Below are 24,252 nucleotides of genomic sequence, written 5' to 3' on the forward strand. Positions count from 1 at the left end.
ACATTTTGGAACTACTTTAGCAAATCATCTGCAAATTGAGAAATGTCAATCTCAAGCGATATATATACATTCGCACACACTGAACTGCAGTGCAGAAATATTTTCAAAATCTTGCCTGGCTAGTTTAACTCAATTTAGTTGGATTTTAAGCATGATCTGAATTTCTAAGCCTTTGGTGCCTATGGGTGAGCATAAATAAGGTCAGTGGTGGTTTCAAAACATAGAAGACAAATGAAGACAGGAGGAAAAATAATGAAGGTTACTTACCAGTAACCAGAGAGATCTGCCTCCAAATATCCACACTCCTAGTTTCAAGTGGCAAAAGTGCCCATCTCCAAGAGTGAGGATACTTAGTGATAAGTTAGGATGGACATAAGCCATTTCTTGATCAGATTCGCTGAAGGTACAGTAAGGGCACATCTGGCAGATGATTATCAGTAACAAAGACAACTGCGTTTCTGTGGTCATGAGCACATTTGGAGGAATGAGGAGGCCCCAAAATATAACTTTTTACAGTTATCTTCCTCTATGCCAGTCTGTGACATGTCAGGACTTTAGGTCAATAGCAATTAGTTCTAAAACCGTGGAAAGCAGGAAGGAGATTTGTTTGATCAAACTTAAATAGGCAGAGGAAATGCCATTTGCTGAAGTCTAGGAGTGTAGAAATTAGAGATGAATAAATACAATAAACAAAAAATACTTGGCAGTTTTATTTCATGCACGAATTGCAAAGTGCTTTATAAAGATGGGTATTAGACCCATTTTACAGAGGAGGAAACTGAGGCACAGAGAGGTTAAGTGGTGCAGACAAGGTTATACAGGGAGACTAGTGACATGCTTGAAATTAGAGCACAATCTCTTTGTTTTCCAAATTCCTCTCCTTATCTTCAGCAGCAGACTGCACCTTTTCACTACACTTTTACCACATTCCTTCTCATACCTCCAAAACAAAGCTTAATCTTTGCCACATAGCAAAATATTTCCTTCCACTTCTTCACACTCCCAAGTATCTGAGCCATGCAAACACCTGCATATTACTCACTGTTTTGAAATTCTGCTCTACTTTCATCACACTTTCTCCTCGGCACTTAGGAAGAAATTTCACTGTGACACTAGTGCTGTGTCATACATCACTTTGCAAAGACACCCAAATTTAAGGCAAAGCCTTGCAAGAGCAGCAGAACAGACAGTGCTTACACACTGATGCTGAGGGCCTGTTGTGTTGTCATCCTTAATGTTTTCTGCCTGTCTTTTCCAGAATGTGTTGCTGAGATGGGAAGAGGCATGTACAGGCTGGAGATGCCCTTACCTATCTTCTGCCTGCTTAAGGCAGGGCACTCCCCTGGACTGGGGTGCTCTCAGCAGAGTCTGTGGGAGCTGCTCTACCCTTGCTGCAGCCCTGTAAGCTGCAGGAAAGGTTTCTGTACTGTTCAGATATGATTTTGCCAGCCTGTGCCTGCCCTCCCATGAGCATGCCCCTGCCTCCCTTCTGCCCACAGCTAGTCTTAGGTGTGTCCTGCTGCTATGAGCACAGTGCAAAGTAGGAATCAGTCAAGAGCAACGGTGGAATGTGGGCTCATCTCCCTCTTCTCTCTTGCAGGCACTGATGTGACCATGGGGCTCATCCTGTATTTGTGTACTGGCATCTCCCTCAGAGCAGTTTTGTCAGGGTGGGGGCGGATAGCTTTTGTTCCAGAGCAGGGCAAAACTCAGTGCAGCTGCTAGCCTTGCCTATTCACTTTTGCTCCTGAGCCTGGTAAGGGAACAGGCAGTGGAAGATGCTCCACAAAACACATTTGAACAATTCTGGCACAAGACAACTGGTGGGCGTGAGTCCACAGTCGCAGAAAAACTGAAGAAAGTATTACCTCAAACAGGGATGTATTTTATAAATGAACAGTGCATAGTTCTCAAACTGGCCTCTAAGCAACTAAACACCTTCTGCGTCTTTTTTCTCAGCACCATTTCAATCTTTTATTTGAATTATAGGAAATGAAGGAATATACCTTGCTTTAAAATACTTTCCATAACATCTGATATTGCCCAGAAGCCTCTCTTCCTCCAGTCTTCCCTAGTGTGCATAGTAGTTACAATCTGCAACCTTACTTCATCTTCCAGGGAGCCTGGAGCCTGATAGCAAGTACAGGCAGCACCAGCTCCTGGTTGCTGCTCTTCTCATACATGCATAAACAGTGTTACAACAGCTTTTCTTGAAATATAACCAAAAAAGAAAAGCTGCTCAGAGCAAATCTTTACGCACCTGAAGAATTAACTAAGCTTACAGTTGCAAATGAGAAGCCTCCAGCATCACCAATAACCATTAGCAAATTGTGAATTCATCTAAATAAAAGAATTCAGTGGAGTTAGACTCCATATACCAAAACACATTGTGAACAGGAAATTACATTATTTAGTCAGACTATCTTCTGTATCTAACTTACGTAGCAGAAATGGAAGGATACCAAAGAATACCTTTAAAAAAGTCATGGACAGAACAGTACGGAAGAACTTTTAACAGCTTCTCTTGTTCTTGCCCTTGGTATTATGCAGGGTGAAGGCGTATGGCACTGAAGAAGGCGTAAGTATTTTCTATGCTGCTCTGCTGCTCCCATCCAGAAAGGCTAATGCTCACGTGAGGCAAGAGGAAAAATCTGTACTCCTCCAGAAATGTAACTCCTCCCTTGTAAATCATACAGTGATTCCTTCTAGTGATTTCACACAACCAGCTGTTGAATGTATTCAGTGAACGACACAGAAACTAACTTATAAGTAAGGACGTTGTTCAGGGAGTCGCTGATGTCCAGAAAGTGCATTTTTGACCTATTTCCAGTCATCGGTGCTTTTGTGAAACTTTCTGGCATTTGCAGAACTGCTCTCATAGTTTGTCTCAACCATTTGGACCAGTTATAGACAGCGGGGAGAAATGATTATGTAGAAGTTAGCTTGGGGTTCATTATACTTGCATTCTACTATAAGTTTCTAATTACTGTCATAACTTGTTTTGTTGCTTTTTTGACTACATTTTGTAATTGCTAATGCTTATCATATTCATAACACACAATTAGCACATAAAATGTTTCTATATATGGTACATGAAGAACATAACATTACACAAGAAGCACAACACAAAAAGCAAACACAATGAAGCAAACAAACCATATCAAATTATATGGGAAAGAGCTCATGTCTTACCTATGTTTAAACTCTTTATTTCTTTATAGAAAGGGAACAGAAGGAAAAAGAACAAACAGTTAGCTGAAGAATAGATGGTAAAGCAAACATAGTATTTGTTTTATTTTACAAAAGGACATAGGAGAAGGTACCTCTATTCAGCACTAGCCTTATCTTTGTTTACAGATGAAGAATGCCTGAAGAATCCACTTGCCAACTAGTTCCCTGGTATGATACCCCTTCCCTCATCCCCCACCCCCATATACGCTGCAGAAAGCTTTCTTGAGGACTGGAAGAGTTTTCAAATGGAAATATACGCAGCTCGTGGGCTGAGAGGGAGAGGAACTGGCAGTTTTCTTAATATAAACGTGGGAATGGGGAAGCACGGGGATTAGGATATTGTCTGCCAGCTATGGGCAACTTCTTTCCTCAAAACAGTTTTCTAGCAGGCTATTTCTAAACAAATTTCTATTACACAGGTTTTTTTTCTATTCCCCCAGACTCTAAAAAAGCACTTAAGACAAGTTTGGATGAGACTTTATAGCATCTTATCTAGATTCTATTTAAGTCAATCAAAGCAAATATTAGGTTAAAAAAACCAAATCTTTTAAGTGAGCAGTAAAATACTGTACAAAGGAGATACGTAGCATTAACTGATGCCTAGTCTACTTTCTAGAAACAAGCCAAAAGAATCTTTTGCTTCCAGGAAGTCAATACATTCTCCACACCACAGTGCTGCACTGTGTTTATCATTTCTTTTTAGGAATACACTTTGAAAAAAGGAGCAAGGTGCATGACTCCTGCAGAACTCAAGGCACAGCCCCCAGCTGGCAGTACCAATGTTCATTGTTGAATATACTTTGTTGAAATAGTTATGAAAGCACTATTTGCATGTTATATTTGATACTTGCTGCAGACTCACTGCAGTTTATACCTAAATGCCTAAGAGCTGGGGGATTAAAGCCATTTGAGTCAGAATTTAATACGGCCACTGAGTCACAACTACTTCTGTACATGATTGCTGGAATGGACCCTACCGAATTCTCTACAAGGGGTAAAAATACCACCATAGATCCTAAAAGCTTGGGTGCCAAGTCATTTGCAGCTGTGCAACAGGTACTCAAAACGTAACAGATTCACTGCTCATTGCTAATAGTTGTAGAAGAAGCTAAAGAAACTACACTGTGGAAAACAGATTTTCATAAAAGAAAAGAGAAAATGGACAACAGCAGAAATGGAAGATAGGCATCTTCATCTTTACTGATATCTTTCCTATAATCCCTCACACATTCTGAAAAGTCTGAGCTGTCTCCTGCCTAGGTGGAAACCAAAGTTCTCAGACTAGCAATGCTGCAGACCTGCAGAAACTGCTCAGAAACTGTGTCAGTGACTGACATTTGGAGGTGAGATGGACATAAATGCCTTCCAGTAACTATGCTAGTTTGAAAATGTTTCTCTTCACCTATAATGCTGTAGTCATATTCACCAGACAGCTAGGCGGAACTGGACTAGTTGAAAAAAAACCCAAACATCAGCATGTTCTATGTAATGCAGAACTATAGTGTATGCTGATAGAAATGTTTATAGCAGGTCATACAGCCACACCAGCTACCTCTTGTGGTCCATCCCCAGCTGCCAATCAGAAAGCACTGGATGATCTATTACTTGTTTTAACCTGTACTTTTTTAAAACCTCTGGAGAGTAAGTCAGCCTGATGGTGTGTAGGCAGGTGTCAGTGATCTCAGAGTTGATTTGGCCCAAGTCTGATTCTTTTCTCTTATATAAATCAGAATTCACAACAGGGACATCAACAGAATGACATGAATGGGAGAGAGGTGTGAAATAGAGCTAGGCCTCCTGTTCCCTAACAGCTCTTTAACTTTGCATTTTTCCCCACTAATTAAAAAATAAAAGCACAGTAGAAGAAGAGGTATTGGTTATTGCTCATATTATTAAAAAAAAAAAAAAAAGGCTAATGACTTAAATCCAATCAATGTGCTTTGCAGTTATTTACAAGAGCACTGATCCTACTGCCTGAGCGGGTTGCAGAAGTATCAGAGGACAGCCAATGCAAGCCACTTCTCATTTGCTTTCTGCCGAATACTCAGTAGTGTATCAACAATAAAGAACAGTTACATGAGTTATGGTTGGAAGCAATAGCTCTTCCTTCTACCAGAGGAACGAAAAAAGGAGATGAAACAGAAATGGGTGAAGTGGTACACTCTACACTCATGCCCTCCCTGAAAAGTGCCAAAATCTCAATGTTTTGAGAGGAATAGAGATATGATTTTAGAAAGAATTCTGATGGTGCAAAGTGACTCTGTATGTCAACTTCTACTGTACTAGCCAACCTACAGAACTAAACCTACAAGAAAGGGAAAGAAGTGGGAAAGTGGATCTCAAAATCATTGATGTGAAAACCTCCTTTCTAATCTCCTAAGAGTGTTAATTCTTTATTTATCACTGTGGCTCAATACCTAAGGGCAGTCAGTTCTGCATTTTTCAAATAAAACTAAATTACATACACAAATGAAAGAAGACTGTGTTCAAATAATCACCACCAGGAGAGAGTAAGATGGTGTGCACTATGGTTTTTTCATCCTTCCCTATAAGCATTGCTCTGATTAGCTATAGACTTTGAACTCTGCATTTCTGTGCCCCATTTCTCCACTGGAATTTGAATAGGTTGACAGTGATAATGTTTTACAAAATTATAAAAACAATGGTAAAGGCTGATTTAAGCACAGGCTACGGAATCGGAGTCCCAACACCTACCTCAGCTCCAGTATGCTAGTAACATTCCTGGATGGGAAGATACGCCGAATGTAATTAAAATCTCCAACAAAGAGACTTCCATCAATTCCCACTGCCAGTGCTACAGGGGCCAAAAGCTTATTTCCTTCTGCAAGACCATTGCAGCTAGGACAGGATATGCTTCTTCGGCGCCCATTCCCCATAATGCTGGTTATCACAGCTGGCTGCTGATTTAGAAACTGATTTTCTCCATTGCCTTTGTGCAATATACCTAATAACAGACAGGAGGAGAAGTGGTTATTACAGTCATTTGTTACAGGTGACTTCAGGTAGTTCTCCTTTCAGCAGCTGCTGTTAAGGTCTGAACAGTGATATGATTTCAATGCTTGGTTCTCCAGCAGTGCAAAAACAGTGAAATAGGTCTGCAGGAGTAAACAATAAAGGTGTAATGAGGATTCTCTGTTAAAAACACACACATATACAGCTACAAACACAAATCCAAGCTTAAACCCACAGTACTTTGGTCTTCATTATGAAAGAAAATGTCATCCTACATCCCTACAGGGTGGCACAGTGGTTCAGGCAGTTTTAATAACTATGGAGTGAGGAAGCAAACAGCACAGAGGACATACACACTTGTTAGTGCACCCTGATCCTCTGAGTCCGGTTTCTTGTGTTGCATTTTGTTTGGAATTTTTATTAACTTTACTCTTCTCTGTCCACCTCTCAGTTTTTCCGTGCACAAATGGAGATGACAGAAAAGAGGAAAGTGCAGAAAATTAAAGACGCAACTCCTGGAAGAGCTCCTATGATCACTAATGAAAGACAAGAGGGGAGCTAGTGGTAAGTTCCTTATTAGGTTTCCAGAAAGGCCTTTAAGATGGGTTTTCTCTTTTAAACATATTATTCTAAAAGTACATATCTGTTCCAAGAAAGGAGTGCATTCTGTCAAAATGGGCATTTTCAGTGTCGTCAAAGATTATAGAAATCTGGCTGGAAACAGTTAGCCGCATTTATTGCTCCTTTGGAAATACTGCTGTGTGACTCTTAACATAAAGTAACTGGCTCCCCAGGGACAAGTATAGCTGCCATTACTGTTGTCGCCAGTGAATATCATGCTCTATCTGAATGGCCATCTCAGAAGCATTTGATCTGCTGCACTTATAAATGTGTTTGAATAGCCTGATCTTGCTTGTTCTGAATGCTCCTTCAGATTTCTTGGACAATAATATATTGTGCAAGTTGCTGATGCAGAGCATTCCTGCAAGAAAGAGCAGGAAAGCTGCAGAAAACCCTCTACAGGAATGAAACAAAATGTGTATTACCAAGCATTCAACTCCTTAGCAGTCTTTGAGAAAATGTGACGTCTAAGAATACTCATTTTAGGATACTTAAAGTGAGGAAAAAAACCACAACAGGTGTCCAAAGGAAAAGACGAGAATCAGTATCTTAACAAGAGTCTCGTACTCCTTTGAAACCCTACCTCAGATTATAATGGAAAAGGACAAACAAAGAGGACTGGGAATGGATATGGTTAACATAAAAAGAACACGGAAGGAAGACAGAAACTAATTACAGGGGAATAAATGAACAACTGAACAGAGGATGAAGATCTGGACTTCTAGAAAACAATGCTTGGCAGGAGGGTAAAAAATCTGTTGAAATTATACAGAACTTTTCTGACAATTAAAATGTCCCATTCCTTACTAAGCTAAAGATGAAACAAAAAGAGTGAAGAAATTGCATTTTTCAAAGGGTAAAGATAATATAAACAAGAAGCATTCACAGTCAGAACTCCATATAGCCCAGAAAACATGTGGAACTAACTGACTTACCACTCTTGACATTAAGTACATGGTGTTTATCCAAAGACCATCCTCCTAGATTTGAAGGATCTAGTTCAAATCCTTGCAGTAGCGCGGTCCTTTTCTCCCACAGAATCAAACTGGGACAAGTCTCATATTCAAAACCCACAGAAACTGAAAAAAAATGAAAAAATAAAAAAATCTCATATACCTGCTGAACACTGAATTAAATGTCCAAGGCACATTCAATGGGCCATCATTCCAGTCCCCAGTAACCTCAAAAAGATGACGTGATTACATTTCCCTCTTTTCATCTACAATATTAAATTCAGATCTTTCACTAAACACAAATTTTAAGCATTCACACGTACTCTGCAGGGAGCAGATCCCTTTTATTGAACAGCTGGCTTTGGGAAGTGACCGCTTTGGAAACAGAATTAAAAAAATGATACTAATAACATTCTCCCATCAGATAACAGGACAAGATCGAATTCTTAATTTGCCGGATGTTCACAGCGTGTATTGTGTTCATTTTCCACACCATACACCAAGGAGCAGTGACAACTGTGTGCTTCAAGCACTCACAGACATTGTAAGCATTACTCAGGAAAGCAATATTTCATGCAAGAATATAAGAAAGAAACTGTAGCAAAAAAGATTTTAGAAAAATATGGAGAACAACGATTTAAGCAAATTTTTCATTCTACGTTGGCACAACTCCAATACACATTTTTAGCAGCGGTACAGCAAAATCTTTCTCAATATTCAAACGAAAATGAAAACTTATAAACATTGTGATGTTCACCCATTTTCCCACCCACTAGAACCAAGATCTATAAATAAAGGAACTAAAAGGAGCTGTAGTACTGCTAGATTGAACAACATTAGGAGAACTATTTCATTTCAAATATTCTACAAGAGGCTGTAATAATAGCATGCAGGAGATGCCAAAAGCACTGGAGAATGCCAGTCACTTGAAACACAAGATTTATTTGTTAACTGAAAGAAAATAAAGGCACAGCGATAGACTACATTTCACCTCAGTCCCTGCGACCAGCTTATTCCATTGGCTGATCTAAAACTTCTAAGTGAGCTGCTGTTTAGGCAACAAAGACACAGTGGTAGCCTGGACCCTCTGAATGTGCTCCTCAATACATAAAAGGAACATGATGCACGAGTAAAATGTGTAAGGAAGACAAGAACTGCTTAGTTTATATCTGCTTCTCACAGAAAATCTTTGCAGCTTTCTTACACAAAATTGTAAGTGTTTGGAAAGCTACTGAGCTTGTATATACTGACTTACCTACAGCATCTGACAACCCATAAACCTTCTGACCATATGCATCTGTTTTGTCCCAGATAAATGTATAAGCCAAGTTGGGGGATGCCTGAAATGATTTTTGAAATAGATGCCCTTCTACTGCTACCATCAAATGAACTTTGATTAGATTCAGTGGCACAAGTGACTGAGTCATGATGATCTTAAGTAAGGATTTATATCCAGCAGTACGGGAACTCAGGTAGATCAGCTTTATACTTGTGCCGGGGATCTCCATTTCTTCATGAAGAACCTGAATATGAAAAAGATCAAACATTTTACATTACTGCTTTGGTGCCTTTTTTTTTTAATTTTTTGTTTTCTTAGAATAGCAGATACTATTCTAAGCTAATAATATTCCTATGACCTAATGACTTTCTACTACTGGTAATGAGTATCTTCAACTCAATGCAGTGACAGAGTTCAGCTGATGTTTCTGGTGAAAATATTATTTGCTGTCTGCAAACACATTTATTTGTAAGAATCCACTGCAACAGCAAAATAAGAACAAACAGTTTTACTGTAAGTTATGTGCAAGGGGAATAGAAGAAGATACAGCTAAAGGAACCTGCAATTTCTACTAGCAATTCATACAAAGTGAATATTAACTGAGTAGAGAAGTGAAAACAACTGAAGTTTTCCTTTGTCCTAAACAGCATACAAGAAATTGGGACTGTGCTTAATAGCATACAGCAAAGCCTCTGTAAAATTCTCTTGAAACATGTAAGTTTTCAATTGAAATACAGAAATATACTGTGCGATAATGAGAAGGTGCAAGGTAGTCAAAGACAAACGAGTCTGGGTGACAAAAACATAGGATATCTACTACAGTCTTCATTAGAAAACTTGTTATCTGTCAGAATGAATGCAACTCTACAGAGCTTTTTGCTGTAGCAACTCCAGGAGACAAATGGTGGTTGTGGCAAGCGCTTATGTCAACAGTAGCACCTGACCACCAATTTCTGTATCTTTCCCTCTGTTCTTACCTGGGTTTCTGGTACAATGGGATTTCGGCCAGGAGCATCACTGAAGAAAGTTGACAGTGGTGATGAAATGATGACTGGATCAGGTCTGACAAAGCCACTGAGATCACAGCTGGGAATGGAGTTCTCCTCTGTCTTCATTACAAGTGTGTCCATGGCATAGAAGCTGTTCCAAGGCAGCCATACTGTTCTTTCCTGAGTCATAAATGGGGCCCGTTCAAAGTGCAAAGTTAGGGATGATCCACCATTCGCAACCAAGTCAAACCTAAAAAAACAGGCAGGCTTTAGAGGCAATGAGACTGAATGATCCAAGTAATAACAATCTTGGCTAACAGAATGTCACAGCAATATATATGTTTTAAGTGTCCTGTTTCAAATTATCTGTCATTGGATGTGAATCTCTGGCAGCAAAATGACCGACTGAAACACAGTCAAGGCAAGCAGCAATTTGTAGCCATCTGGACAAATGTTCTGATACATTACAAAATCTGCATTAAAATAATTTCCAAAAAAAGAACAAACCAGTACATTTATTACTGCATGTCCCCCATATCCGTAGAACCAGCAGTGAAAACAAGTTAACACTGGGCTGGGCACTGAATTATTCCTTTCCTAACAGATGCTGTCCATCAAGAAAAGCAATGAGACGGATGGCAGTAAGAATAATAATGAAAACTTTAGCTGTTTCTGTTCAACAAATGTGATAAGAATTACTGTATCCAGAATTACTGTTTCTATCATTTTTCATAGAGATTAGATATTTACTCCCAAGCCTCTGCAAAATCACAGCAGAAACGTGGAGCTCTGCAGGAGTTCTGAAATCTTTCCTAAAGGCATGAAATAATTCAAGGTTGTTCTGACAACAGAACTGATTATCAGCTGTTTCGTGTAAATAGTAATGTAACAAATTACTCAATGATTTAGATAATTTATTTAGATCTAAATATGAGTTCAGCACACATACTGATGTTGCATTAAACCACTGAAATCAATAATGTTATGCTGTAATTCTAACACTAAAATACTCTGGAATGTGGACGTGAAATAGTCTGTAGTTCAACTGATTCATATTAAGTAATTCAACTCTTTGTATGAAAGAAAAAATGGCAAACGTTTACAATGTATGTGTTGTAAACATACTGTTTTAGTTACCACAGCCAGTAAGCCAGATAAACCACGACACGTCAGTTTTTATTTTTCTGAAATTGTGTGCATTTCAAATCAAATGATACAAAGGGGAAAAAGCTCATCTTTGCACAGCAGGAGAATGTCTAAATACAGTCAATTAGAATCTTTTGAGCATATTCTACCCCTGAAGAAACTCAAAATCTAGCAGATCTTCAAAAAGAGAGAGAGAGAGAGACAGACAGGGACTTTTAACAAAATATATTATACTAAAATGATGCAACTTTTCTTCTTTCCTTTTTCCCCAGCAGCATTCTTCTGCCTTGCATTTTAAGCTAAAATATTTCTGCTCTCAGCTGGGTATTACTGTAGTCCACAAATGTTTTCATAGATACAGAGCAATTTATTTGAAGTGAGTGTGACTGCTAACACATCATTATCAGAAGTCAGCCTTTTCATATTTACTTTCATTTAGCATTCAAAATGCCATGTGAAAAATTACTTTTGTGTTTACTTATTAGCTCTTTGCCCTGGGAGGAATGAAATGCATGGTACCACATGGCTCCAATAGATTGCACCATCTGTTAATCAGCAGAGATACTACATAAAATAATAGGTACTCAATGAAAGAAGCAAACTCACATGCCATCCTGACGAGTGATGGTATAGCCATACTTTGGATACTTGACAAAGGACACGTTGACCCCAACTAGAGGCGTTCCATCTGTAGTCACCACTTGGCCTCTTATAAGAGACACAAGACTTGAAAAGAAAATAATGAAAGGTAATAAAGTTAGTTATGAAAACATTTACAGTCTTTATAAACCGAGCGGTGGAACACATGTGCTTCATTTACTCTAAATTCAATTTGCTTCAAGGTTTATTAGAACCTGAAGATAGTACAGGATCACCCAGCTCTCTCTGTTTACTTAAATGAAGAAAATGTGTACCTATGCGTTGAGGCTTGTAAAGATGGAATCGGACTTGATGCCTTCCCTTGGGTTGTACCTCAGATGCAACTGTCTAATGAGGCCTTGCAGAGGCTTTGCCACCTCACATTCAGCTGAACCAGAGCTGTGACCCTGAAGTCCCAGAGCAGTGATGACCCATCACTTTTCAGAATACCCTGCCTGGCTACAACACCATCTGTGGACGCCTCGTACACTTTAAAAATATGGTGTAATGAATGTATCTCCATTTTATACAAATGATTTTCCAAATTACGGTCCATGAACCTTCATCTTAGGGAGTGACTGACCTCTGTACACTGTGCACTGCTTCCTGATCTGTAATCCTTGCTTTTCACTTTGTCAGTTGCAGAAGGGATTTGACACAAGGCCCGCTTTATGCACCGGCAGAATAAATGGTTTTCTTAGCCACCAGGCTACCCACTTTGCTTAAACTAAAGGGAATGAAGACTGCCCATTCCTGTACAATTGGGCACAGTCAGACTTCTTCTCTTTTGAGAGCACTTCGCTGCTGGAGAGCATGCAGCAGGCACATACTGCTGGATTCCAGCCTCCTGGAAACAGCAGCCCCACTCCTCCCTGCTCTGCTGCTCCCTGGCACAGTTGCCTCTTCCTGCCTTTCTCCCTGCTCTCATAGCTGGAGAGGATACTCCTTCTCCTGGCTCCCTTCCTCCCACTTCCCAATCCTGACAGAGGCAGCTTGGTGAGAAAAGGAAGATGCACGAGAAAAAGAGATGAAAAGGAGAAGCGCCTTGCAAGAAGGACCACAGCACTGAGCTTTGCAGGTGTAAAGTATTCTATACTAACTAGCACTAGGCACTTCTGGCATAGTCCACCACCTCTGACTGGTAGCTATACAGAGACAGAAAACAAAAAGGCCCATTTCCAAGCCGGCTTTGCGCTGGCAGGGCTGGAGCTGCGCACAACCCTTAGCAGGCTTCAGGCACACCGACAGAAACAGAGACCTGACAGCAAAGATTCCTGGACCCTGGCCAACCTGTGGGATGAGGGGATTGAAGTGGTTTGTGTTTTGCCAAAAATGGACAAATTTAGTTCAGTTTTGGGACAGCTGGAAGGCCTGCATTATCCCCTATTCATGTATTTCTAAAGTGGTGTACATATCAGAGGTACATATTCATTTCCACCAGTAATACCAGGGTTGTTTTCAGGCCTCTTCTGTTATTCTGAAATGCTCAGGATGCTCTGATGTCTATTTCTAACTGTACTATCCACACTTGTATGAAGCACTGTGTTCATTTATAGTAATGTATACCACAGAATTTTTTTGTAGTCTTTTAAGAGGCCACATGTAAGGAGATACTAAAATATGTGAGGTGCAAATAAAACAGAACTGAGACCCCTGCAACTCAGGACACTAAAAACTTAATGAATTTAAAATTTCTAACAGGATTTTTTCAAAAGAGTCTCAGCTCTGAAGTAGCCAGCTCCTGTTCAGGCTAGATTTGTAATTCTTAGAACATTCATACATGAATAGCTTGATTATTTCTAAGTTAACTGCTTGAAATTAAGTAAGATGGGTGTTTTCAGCTGTTTTTTTTTTTTTTTTTAATTAAATTTAATTTTGTTAGTAATTACAATTAAGACTATATTATAGCATTATTTAGATCTCTTCAAACTCACAACAAGAGTGCACTTTCCATTCTTGTACACTGCAGTCTTTATAAATGATAAAGCTCAGCAGCTCTTGCTGAGTGGAAGAAACCTGCTTCTAGATGTTGCCAGTGTGTTAAAATGCAAATAAAACTCAAGTATTATGAAACAAAAGCAATAATATAAATTGCAACAGAGTACCCTCAATGGAATTGATTGCTGAGATGGAAACACAGGAAGAACCTGAAAGCAGCATCTCATGTAAAAAGATGAACAAAAGCTCTGGGGGAAATTTTCCCATACAGTGCAACCACATAGATGAAATGTCATATTTATAGCTTGCTACCTGCTGTTGAAGGGATTTTCTCCTGGAATGATATGAGTGCTGTCCTTCCCCACTAAGAGCTTGATTCGATCATAGAATGACTTCACAGCTGGTGAACCAGAATGGCTCTGTTGTATGATGTCAAGAGGATCACGGGAACCCCGGCAGAGCAGGCTGTTTTGACAAGTAGACTGGAGGCAGCAATCTGGGTCTAGGCAGTCAACCAAGCCATCTGAAAGGCAAGAATCATCAAGATTCATTCAGCTGCACAGTGCTATCAAGCAAAAAAATCTAATGGACATCTCAAGTCACTGGGAGAAAAAGTTAATGCACACCCTTCATAGCATCTCTGTGCCAGAAAACTGGTAACTGAACCAGAAATACAACAGAGATGAGACTTCCATAAAGTATATTAGTTAAACATCATTAAAGTTAATTTACACCTGAGTTAGAGGAGAATCAAGCCCAAAGAAATCCATTAAGAGTCGAAATAAGGAAAAATGAATAGTGGAAGGAGTAAAGGATTTTTTTTTAATCTCTGCAAATGATTGCTTTACAAAGTTTTTGATTTACTTGCTGGCCTAGGAATTATGACATTTAATTTCATTTGTTCCATCTTGGGAGATGAGGGAAGGAGAAACAAGTTATTGTTATCCTTGCCTAATGAAAACAAAAATTATGCTGCACCCACTTTGGTAATTTATAGGGAATTCTGCTACAACTCACCTCTCATAAATATCTGAATGAGAACTTGGCCATGTGCTTGGGGTATCAGCCACAAAACCAGTGGGCTCAGCCATCATAGTACACATTACTTTGTCCATGAAGAATATTTGTTAAGAAATATTTTTAAAAATAATTATAATCTAACCACTGGGAACTGAAATGCAATCCTGAATAGGGATACCAATCTGCATAGGCAGATGAATCAAAATTATTTTTATCACATATGGTAACAAATTCCAGCATCATCCCTTCCCTTTGTGTCATTATTTAAATTAAATGTTTTCTCTTAATGGGGTTCTACTTAATAGCTTAGTAAATTAATAACTGTTTACTTTGAAGTATTATTATCTGTGAGAATTTAGAAACATTCATTCATCTACTTTTGAGAAATCACAAAAATCAGGCATCCAATCTGCAAGTCTGTAAACTTTCAGAGACACTGCAAGGCACATCAGTCTCATTTGCTGAGTCCAGATACAGCCCGGGCACGCAGTGCATCACAGACACAAGAAAAACCATTCCAGAAGGTCAGCTGACAGATGTAGATTAGAGAAAGATCACAACTCATTTATTTTCAAGATCTTCCAAGCAGACCAGCACTACATTAGAGTGACAACTGGAAGGGGAAAAAAACAACAATCAGCTATAAGAAACTTTCTTATTTTACAATTAACCCGAATTTCCAGCAGATTGTTTGTGCCCGAAACAACTGATTCTGATTTAAGAACAAAATTGCCAAGGTATACTGACAATTTTTTCATTCAGCCCACTAAGGAAACTTAAGTTAGACAAACTATCTTGTTGTAAAAGCTATAGATTTCTTTAAGGTCAGTCGCCTATTCACATTAGGAGCCCCATTCATCTTGAAATCCCTTCCAACATGGCGGTACATATCTTTATTTTTATTTTGCTGCAGTCTGTTTTCCCCCTGTTGTATGCAATCGTTGTGAAGACCCCATCAGCCTCAGATTATAACTCAGGGCGATTTCTCTGTTAAGCTCTGAGAATTTTTTTCTTGCCATTCTTCTCTTTTCTTGGTTTGTGGCACTTCTAAAACTATGAACTTAAAGCTGTCCACTATTTAGTCCACTCAGTTCTTTTATTCAGACGACTCTCAGTGAAGAGAATCCTATCAGCAGTAACAGCAGAAACAAAATAGAGGATATAAATTACTCTTTCTGACAAATTTACATTTAGCTGTTACAGCTGCATCGTATTTTTGCTACACCTGTTATTATAGGTGAGTGTGTTATGTCTGTAATGACCTCATCACGCAGCAGATTATGGGCTGCTGTGACCGAACACTTCTGACGACACCATGAACTTTCAATTGCCATATCAATCTCAGTGTCCTGTCAGTCATGAGAATCACATCTTTATGCTAGCAAGCCCCCTTGGATATAGCCTGACATTGCAATCTTCAGTAAATTACCCTGTCACTGCCAATCTTACTGTTATCTCACAAACAATCAAGCAGGCAATCACACTGCTTTGAATTGCCAGTTCAGGACCTGGGAGGCTAAAAACATCTCCATTCCATACCAGGGAGAAACCTGCACGTGAGCTGTTTCACGCAGGAAGGTTTTCATGCATTATGGGAATTCATACTTGCACAATTTCATATACTTAGAGGAATATTTCATGTATTATAACGTAAATATACACATGATCTACTTGTTTGGGTCATTATCCCATTTTAAATATATTGCTGCAAACTTTCTCAAGGTGAGTCTCAGTGTGAGAAACCTCCTTCATACACTGAAAAACCTTCAGTAATGCCTTTGTTCTGCAATCACAGAAAATTGTGATCTTGAGCCTACCCAGCCCAGGACACCATTGGCTTTGGTTGCTTCAAGAGCACCTTGCTGGCTCACATCTGACCTTGTGTCCAATGGCCTTTACTGAAAAGGTGCTTTGCAGTGCGGTGCCCCTCTATGCACTACAGAACAGGGCTGCTGGTTCCCAGTGCAGCACTTCACAGTTTTTGTTGAACTGCATGAGGTTCCACTCAGGCCACTCCTCCAGCCACACTGTACCACAAAACATGAAATTAATGAACTGTTGTGCAATCACTTAGTTGCATTAGACTCAGTTGATTAAAATCGAGGCTAGAAAAAAATGTACCTTCTATTAGAGAAAACTGCCATAAGCATGAATTTTAATTAGAATTCAGGACTTTGTTTTTAATATATATTTCAGAAGTTGTCATCTTCAAGATTTCCTCAGGCATGCTGAATTATTTATACAGTTAATTCAATGACAAAAACCTCACTATAGGCCTCATCGAGATACCACTGCTTGTCACAGCGCGTACATCTGAGTTTAAGTTAGCAGCAGTCTGACAGGAAAGACACCGTAGAGGGAGTTAAGACGGTGCTAAGCCTCCTCCAACAGTTTGAGATGCAAAGAAGTCCTGACTCGGCTTTAACTTACAAGGAAGAAATAAGAAACGTTGATCTAACTTAAACTGGCAGCGCAAGATTAGCTCTCTGTTCCTTAGTTATTCCCAAATCTTTCCAGAAGCAAATTAAGTGACATGGGATTCCTCTTGAAGACTTCACATCTGTTATTGGGGATGCACTTTTTTTTTTTTTAACCTTTTCTGAATGGTTACAAAAACTAAATCATACATAGGCTTAACGCACAGCAAAAAGCAAAATTTTGAAATATCACATAAGAAAAATGATGTGCACAGCTTCATTTCAAGATGGCTTCTGAACACCATTAGAAGGCCTGAAAAAGCATACCATAGAAACAGTGATATATATTATTGATAAAGTATCTAGGACCTCTAAACATCAGTTTTCCTTCACCACTTGAGGGAATTTCTGAACACCTCCAGATGCTTAAACTCCAAAATTGTGCTACATCCTTCTTTGGAAAGTTAGTTGACAGTTGAGTTACTGGTTTCTCTTTGTTTTCTTTTAAACTTCGACCAGTTAATTTCCTCAGTGCTTACTCTTCATCAAATCCTGGTGGTACTACAGGTTCGATTCACGATGCGTGCTGGAATGGTCACCTTGTCCTGGCAGCCAGCTGCCTGGGAGGTGCTTTCTGTACCCAGCAGGAGACAGGGCTGTTTCCCAACAACACTCCTGAGCACACGCTCAGCAGAGGGCATCCTTACACTTCATTAGCTTTAGGAGCCAGCCACTTTCAGAGCGGAATTCCTGGAAATACTTCTTTTTCCAATAAACATTTCAGACTTACGATTAAAATGGAGTGTGGAGGGGAGTGGCAGCTCCAACAAGCCCTGAGGGTGAAAGGGCCTTTGATCACTCTAAGGGCAAATTAGTTAATTTATCATGATCCGATTTTAATTATGTGTAGTATTAATATACCCAAGGTGAAAGAATTAGAGATGCTCTGTCAGATTATCAAAAGAATAGATCTTCCCTCTGCCAATATGGAAGTATTTTAATTGAGCTCTAAAACTGCATGCAGAATGGCTTCCACGGATAGACTATTCCACAGCCCAGTACATCTTATTACCAGTTTTTATCTACTATTAACTCAAATTTTCACTTTTATAGCTTGACCTAATTGCTGTCATATTGGCACACGTTGTTCAAAATAATTCCTCAGAAGTCCTGGTGCTAACAAGAAAGGAAACGCTTCTAATCCTCTTCCAGCCCTACTCCTCAATTGGCTCAGCCTAGCTGGAAGGGCTCCCTGTGAAATGCCATTGTAACATTGATTTTAGAGCAAACCATGAACACGGCAGAACATTTTCACAACCTTAAACATGAAACAAAGCTGTTTTTCCACAAAAACTGAATTGTAAATCCCAAATTGTGATAAAATAGAAAAAAAAAATCACCCAGGCTTCTTCTCAGAATACCAAAAACTCCCCAGTGAGGTTTAAAGTGCCCTGGACTCGGGTAGTGGTAGAGCAACAGTTCCCCTTCTCCTGCCCACCCAGGACAACACAGCACAGCTCCTGCATGCACTGAGCACATGGGGACCTTCAGGCCTGGGGATGCTGGCAGGTTAGGTGCCCCAACTCCAAACCACATCTCCAGCAGAGATGACTGAGAGGGCTCCGTGATAAGACAACTTTTAAAATACATTAAGTCAGTGCTTTTTAACCAGGCAATCTGCAATCACTAAAATACTTGCTTTCCCTTCCCTGTGGGTTGTAAGAGCGTGCTATTGCAGTAACATATCCCACGGGGGACAGCGTGAGGATAAGCTGACTAATGTGTGTAAAGACAATTAGAGGCTGACACGAAGTTTTAACAAAATCACATACGAGCATACTCATTAGCTCTTGTCAAACTTATATAATGTCTAGTTTCAGTACAGATTTTATACTTGAGTCTACATGATTCACTCTGGCCCCCATCCACAACAGATTTCAACCACTCATTACATTTAGTGCTCTAAAACTGACTATTGTGCAGGCTCTGGGAAGGTACTTTCTGTGCCAGGAGTATTCTGGGTATTTATATTGAGAACTTCATAAAATCTTTTGTCTGTGCTGAATTAGAGACCCCTGCTGAGGCAATGCTTGTTGAGGCAAGCTAAATTACATGATTTGCTTTTGTGCTGTGAAATACTTGTATTATCTTAAATGTCACGAGCCTGATGCAGTATCAAGTCACAGGATTTGTAATTCTCTAAAAGCAATTTTTTTCTAAATGTTTATTGCAGAAAGACACTTCTCTATTTTCTTTCTGTCTAATTTTAGAGATGAGTTTTCTAAGACAACTCAAATAAACAGCCTTTCAATCAGTCAAGTGCACTGTCCTGACAGTGAACTTCACTGGGAATGTATTTTTCTCTTGAATTGAAGAAGTTTCATACTGTAGCAGATAGCTGGCTTTCTCTCATTCATTATCTTTAATGTTTTGTGCCAAACAGAACTGCCGCCAACTGTACTTCTTGGAGTTGTTACAGCTATATAGTAGCAAACTGAAGGGCAAAATTTGTCTTCTGAGATATGCACAACTCTCTTTACAAAGCCAAATGGATTTACCTTAGCATTCTATAATGTTTTGGCTGCTTCCCTTTCTTCACCACTGAACTGTAGTCCAGATAATTATAAAATTACATTCTGGGGAGAAACATGAACTGTGAAATGATACAAGCAATGAAAGTGTTTAAGCCTTTTACAGATTTTTTTTTTAACCTTCCTGTGGCTTTTCTCTCCATCACAGTCAGATGTTAAATAAACCAATTTAGCAAAATTTTGGTAGTTTTCTGTTTTTCTTTCTCTGAGATAACATAATTTACATGAGTTGTCAATAAAAATTATAAATATCAGTGTGACAATTTTGAAAGGATGAAAAAGGTGGGAGAAAAAGAAGAAGAAAAGCCTAGCAAGAGCAACTTAAGTGGTGATACGAGTCTCCTGACAAGGCTGCTCCTGCAGAGCTCTTCCTTAAATACCTCTTGTGGGTTATCTCATTGAGATCAGGATAAAGGGATCTCAAAAGTGAGCTCCTTGCATGAACTGCTTCCAACATCTAGTAAAATATTCTTCAGAAAATGAATTTTTTTTTTAATCTTGGTTTTTTGTTTTTTTGTTTTTAATCTTGCTTAATGCCCATTTTCCTTGAGGCAATGGAAGGTTTAAGGTTAAATATACACAATTTAGGAAGACTCTTCTGAGAGGTTAAAAGCATTGTGCGATTCAGGAACCACCAAATTATTATAAAGCAGTTAGTGTAAAAAGATGGGTATAAATACGCTCCTACAGGGATTTCCTTATGCAGTAAGTTAAAGAAATATGTATTTAATAAGTAATGCACTTTCCTCCCATTCCTCGAAATACCATTTTTAATCCCTTAATTTTCTAAAATATGTCTACAGTGAATTAAGTGGGCTATACAAGTCTATTGGGGGGATTATACATTGTAATCACAATTATAGGTCATCAAATTAAGCAGTTTCAAATCCCTCCAAAAGATGCTTAATAACTATTAGACTGCTGAGGGAGCGATTAAGAAAAGGGATTAGATTTAGAAATGGTCACAGTGAGTGAACTGCATAACTCAAACATGTTTAGAAGAAACAGAAACATTTGTCAATATAAAAAGGATCTTAAAAGTGAGTCAGTGCCAAAAACGCCCCACCCACCGTTACCTTTTGGTTAGGTCTCTGCCTTAAAAACAAAGGAACAAACAAGACCCTCTGAATCTTTTTAAGCAAAGTATCCTTTAGTGACTGTAAACATCTTCATAATGAAGACCAGACACAATTAATACTTATCTAGATGTGCTGGTAAGAACAAACACAAGTGACATTGCCTGTGCTGCCTCGGATCGTGCACAACTCTACTTGAACAGCTGTGAGAGGAGAAAACAGCTCTGGACACTGTCCTCTGGAATCCTGTTTTATCTGTATGAGTAATATGCACTGACATCTCATACACAACAAAGATTTGTAAGTCTCAATAGCTGCCACTTCTAGAAACAAACCAGCTAAGGGGCATTAATCTAAAATTGAAAGAAAATATTAAGTATGATATTTCATTTTTCTTTTTGAACTACGGTATGTAATGCACATTGTGGCACATAATAAGACAATAGAGGACAAATCTGAGTCCCTTTGGAGTCAGTGGCAATGATCATCTTGACATCCATGAAATGAAGACTTGGCCCAAGGCCTTTGAATCTGATTGTGAGATAGAATCACAATAAGAATGGTTGAACAGAGAAAAAGCATCAAAATATGTTAAATCCACAGACACATGGGGAAGAATAGTAGACAAAAAGTTATTCTATTTCAGTGACAATCTGAAACAACTACATTTTAGCAATATGAAATGGATAGAGAAAGACGGATATTCACCTCTGCTCATTTAGACAAAATACTGTGGTTTTAACTACCCTGCCTTCATTTGAAAGACTACTGTGTGTACTCAGTACAGCTCCAGAACTACTCACTCAGGTTAACAGAGCAAAGATGTTAACAAAGCAGCAAATGAGTTCAGCATTTGGCTGCAAGTAAGCTGAGTTGAGTTTCAATGAAAATGAAAAGCGTGAGTGTGGAGATTTCTGTAACATTCAGTAAACTTGCATTTTATGTGAAAGTTGGGGTTCCAGCAATTAGCTAAATCTTTAAAATTGATTCCAACAGTACTGTTCTCAGCTCCACCAAGTGAAGAAACTTAATTCTATTTGTTTCTTATTAGACACAGTGACAATTACATAAAGGTGCATGTTGAAGCACACTGCACACATCCCTTCCTTCCTCTCCATTCCTGAATGCTCCTGTGGTCTCCCCCGAGTTAGCACTAATAAACACAGAGGTCACTGGCTGTGCTCCTGGCCGGATGTGCAGTGAACCAGGCCCACACAGTGTAGAGCAGCTTAATGCAAAGGCACAACCTCACTCTATTAAGCGATGCAAGTTATTTTCAGTCTTGAGTTTTGTTGCAGCTCTCATTTGTGACTGAGCAATTAACACCCTGATGGGTGTGACAATGAGTCTGTCCTTACAGAGAACACTGGGGAAGGTCTCAGGCCATCTTAAAGAAATCTGAAACCCAGAATATCATCAAACTGCAAGAGCAAAAAATCACAGAGGCACTGGGAAGACAGATGAGTAGTGCAGTGCAGCTCACTGTACCACCAGTGCACACAGTGATTGAATCCAACAGCTTTGATTTATTAACATACACCTTGCTGTTGTTTGAAGAAACAGGTCACTGGACAGGTGTGGAACAGGTTCTAAGCTCTCTTATGGAAAAGCTCTACAGAAAAATGACAAGGATGATACTACTAGAGACCAATAATGATCTCTAGATCAAAGCACTGATCTCAGGGTCGGGAGATAAGGGTTTCGTTTCTGCTTTATTATAAAATCCCCATGAAAAAAAGGCCAAGTGGACTTTTCAGGTTGCTGGGACCTTGACAAGGGTGCAGATGTTCAGAATACATATGCTCCCTCAAGAAGCAATGAGCAGCGGTCTCTCTAGCCCCTAATTTCAACCTGCAAGTGCTGAGAACTTAGGAATTCTCCCCTTAAGTATTCTGCTATTCAGTTACACTACAGCCTTCAGGTGTGACCATGGTGAACCAGAAACCATGCATCTTGCAAGGTAGTGCTGATCAATATTACAGATCTGTTGTATGGCATATATATTCTATATAGTCAGTGATTTCTCTTTCATAAATTTTTAGAATTTTGCAATTTTAAACTGGGAGGAACAGCTGAATGACCTCAGTAGTCAAATAATTATTCCCACATGCCTTTCTGTTTCACAAATGCAGAATATTGTCCTGGAATAAGTAAACAAGCTGTTCCCCATATGCATATATTTTAGTTCTTTTTTAGACACCTTATCTCAGTATTTCTAGTAATATTTTCTAAACTCCTTGTTTGGGGAAAAATATGATGAAACACTCATTTACAAATTTTTCTTTATAATCTTCAAAGCTAAGAAAGCTGCAAACATAATAATAAATAATTATTATTATAATAATAATCATCATCATAATAAATATATAATATAATATTATATAATATAATAAATAATAATCATAATAAATGCAATTAGCAATTAAGCTTTTAGTTTCTTACAGTGCACACTAATACACTTAGTGCGTTTTCTTGTTTAGTTAAAGGACCAAAGTAAGGAAGCAGACTCCACATAATATAACTTGGAGTTTGATTCTGTTTCTTACAGAGGAGTAACAGATTCAGTAATGCCAATAAAACAAATTCCAGTTTTCAGAAATTCAATCAGCTCTACTTCTTCCAAAATATTCCCGTCAGTACTGATCACATGAAACCAAGGAACTAATGGGGAATTTACAGATTAGAGCTAGTAGCTGATATCCAGGTGTGGTTAAAATCATGGTGCCTCAGTTTTGCAGTTATGAACCATTTCTACACAGTGAAATTTTATATAAAATTAAAACACAAATTTACCTTAGAAGCGATCATTCATATAAGTCAAATGTTTATCTGCAGTTTTAAGAAGTATCTCAAGTAAAACATTTATTAATCAGCAAACAGCAGATGCACTCTTTAATTGTTGGTCAAAGAAAAGTGAAAGAGTCCCAAGGAAAAAAGCTGTGTCTGATGTTTGATTTTTAATGGTGAGCAGAACCAAGTGGAAAAGAATCTATGGTGACTTACTATAGACACTGCAATGAGACATACAAAAAGCTGTTTGAGGTGAAGGGGATAGTTTACCAAGCAGTCTTATTTATATGATACATGTTCTCAAAACTGCTTTCAGGTCAGTATAATTGACTACAAAGTGGAAGGCTGTACAAAAAGAGATAAACTAAAGTGATCTTTGTAAAATACAGAATAAGTTCTGTTTTTTATAAAGGTATTCCTGATAAAGGAGAGAAATTTGAATGGGGATTTCAGAACCTTACCATATATGATCGCTCAGCACAACTCACTCAGCTCTGGCGTATGAGCTGTGAAATATGACAGCACACTACAATGACTTACATGGGCTGTGCACACAGGAGTACGACCCTGGCCTCTAGCACAGAGCTAC

At 38.9% G+C, this 24,252-nt stretch overlaps 1 protein-coding gene across 2 annotated transcripts in view; it reads right to left on the reverse strand.

The window, feature by feature from the left end:
- TENM2 (teneurin transmembrane protein 2) overlaps nucleotides 1-24,252 on the reverse strand; it is a 614,809-nt gene that overhangs the window by 21,774 nt on the left and 568,783 nt on the right. Inside the window, exons 16-22 of one of the 2 annotated variants that reach the window (XM_042880629.1) lie at nucleotides 14,082-14,292; nucleotides 11,799-11,918; nucleotides 10,035-10,296; nucleotides 9,034-9,301; nucleotides 7,761-7,904; nucleotides 5,947-6,196; nucleotides 3,193-3,213 (exon numbers count right to left, since the gene is read on the reverse strand). In XM_042880629.1, the coding sequence (XP_042736563.1) occupies nucleotides 3,193-3,213; nucleotides 5,947-6,196; nucleotides 7,761-7,904; nucleotides 9,034-9,301; nucleotides 10,035-10,296; nucleotides 11,799-11,918; nucleotides 14,082-14,292 (1,276 nt within the window). The remainder of the gene's footprint in view (nucleotides 1-3,192; nucleotides 3,214-5,946; nucleotides 6,197-7,760; nucleotides 7,905-9,033; nucleotides 9,302-10,034; nucleotides 10,297-11,798; nucleotides 11,919-14,081; nucleotides 14,293-24,252) is intronic. The other variant, XM_042880628.1, reaches the window with a different exon arrangement.

Source organism: Lagopus leucura, unplaced genomic scaffold, assembly GCF_019238085.1.
Source record: "Lagopus leucura isolate 7727_CA_CO unplaced genomic scaffold, USGS_WTPT01 Super-Scaffold_100027, whole genome shotgun sequence".
In the NCBI taxonomy this organism is placed as follows: domain Eukaryota; kingdom Metazoa; phylum Chordata; class Aves; order Galliformes; family Phasianidae; genus Lagopus; species Lagopus leucura.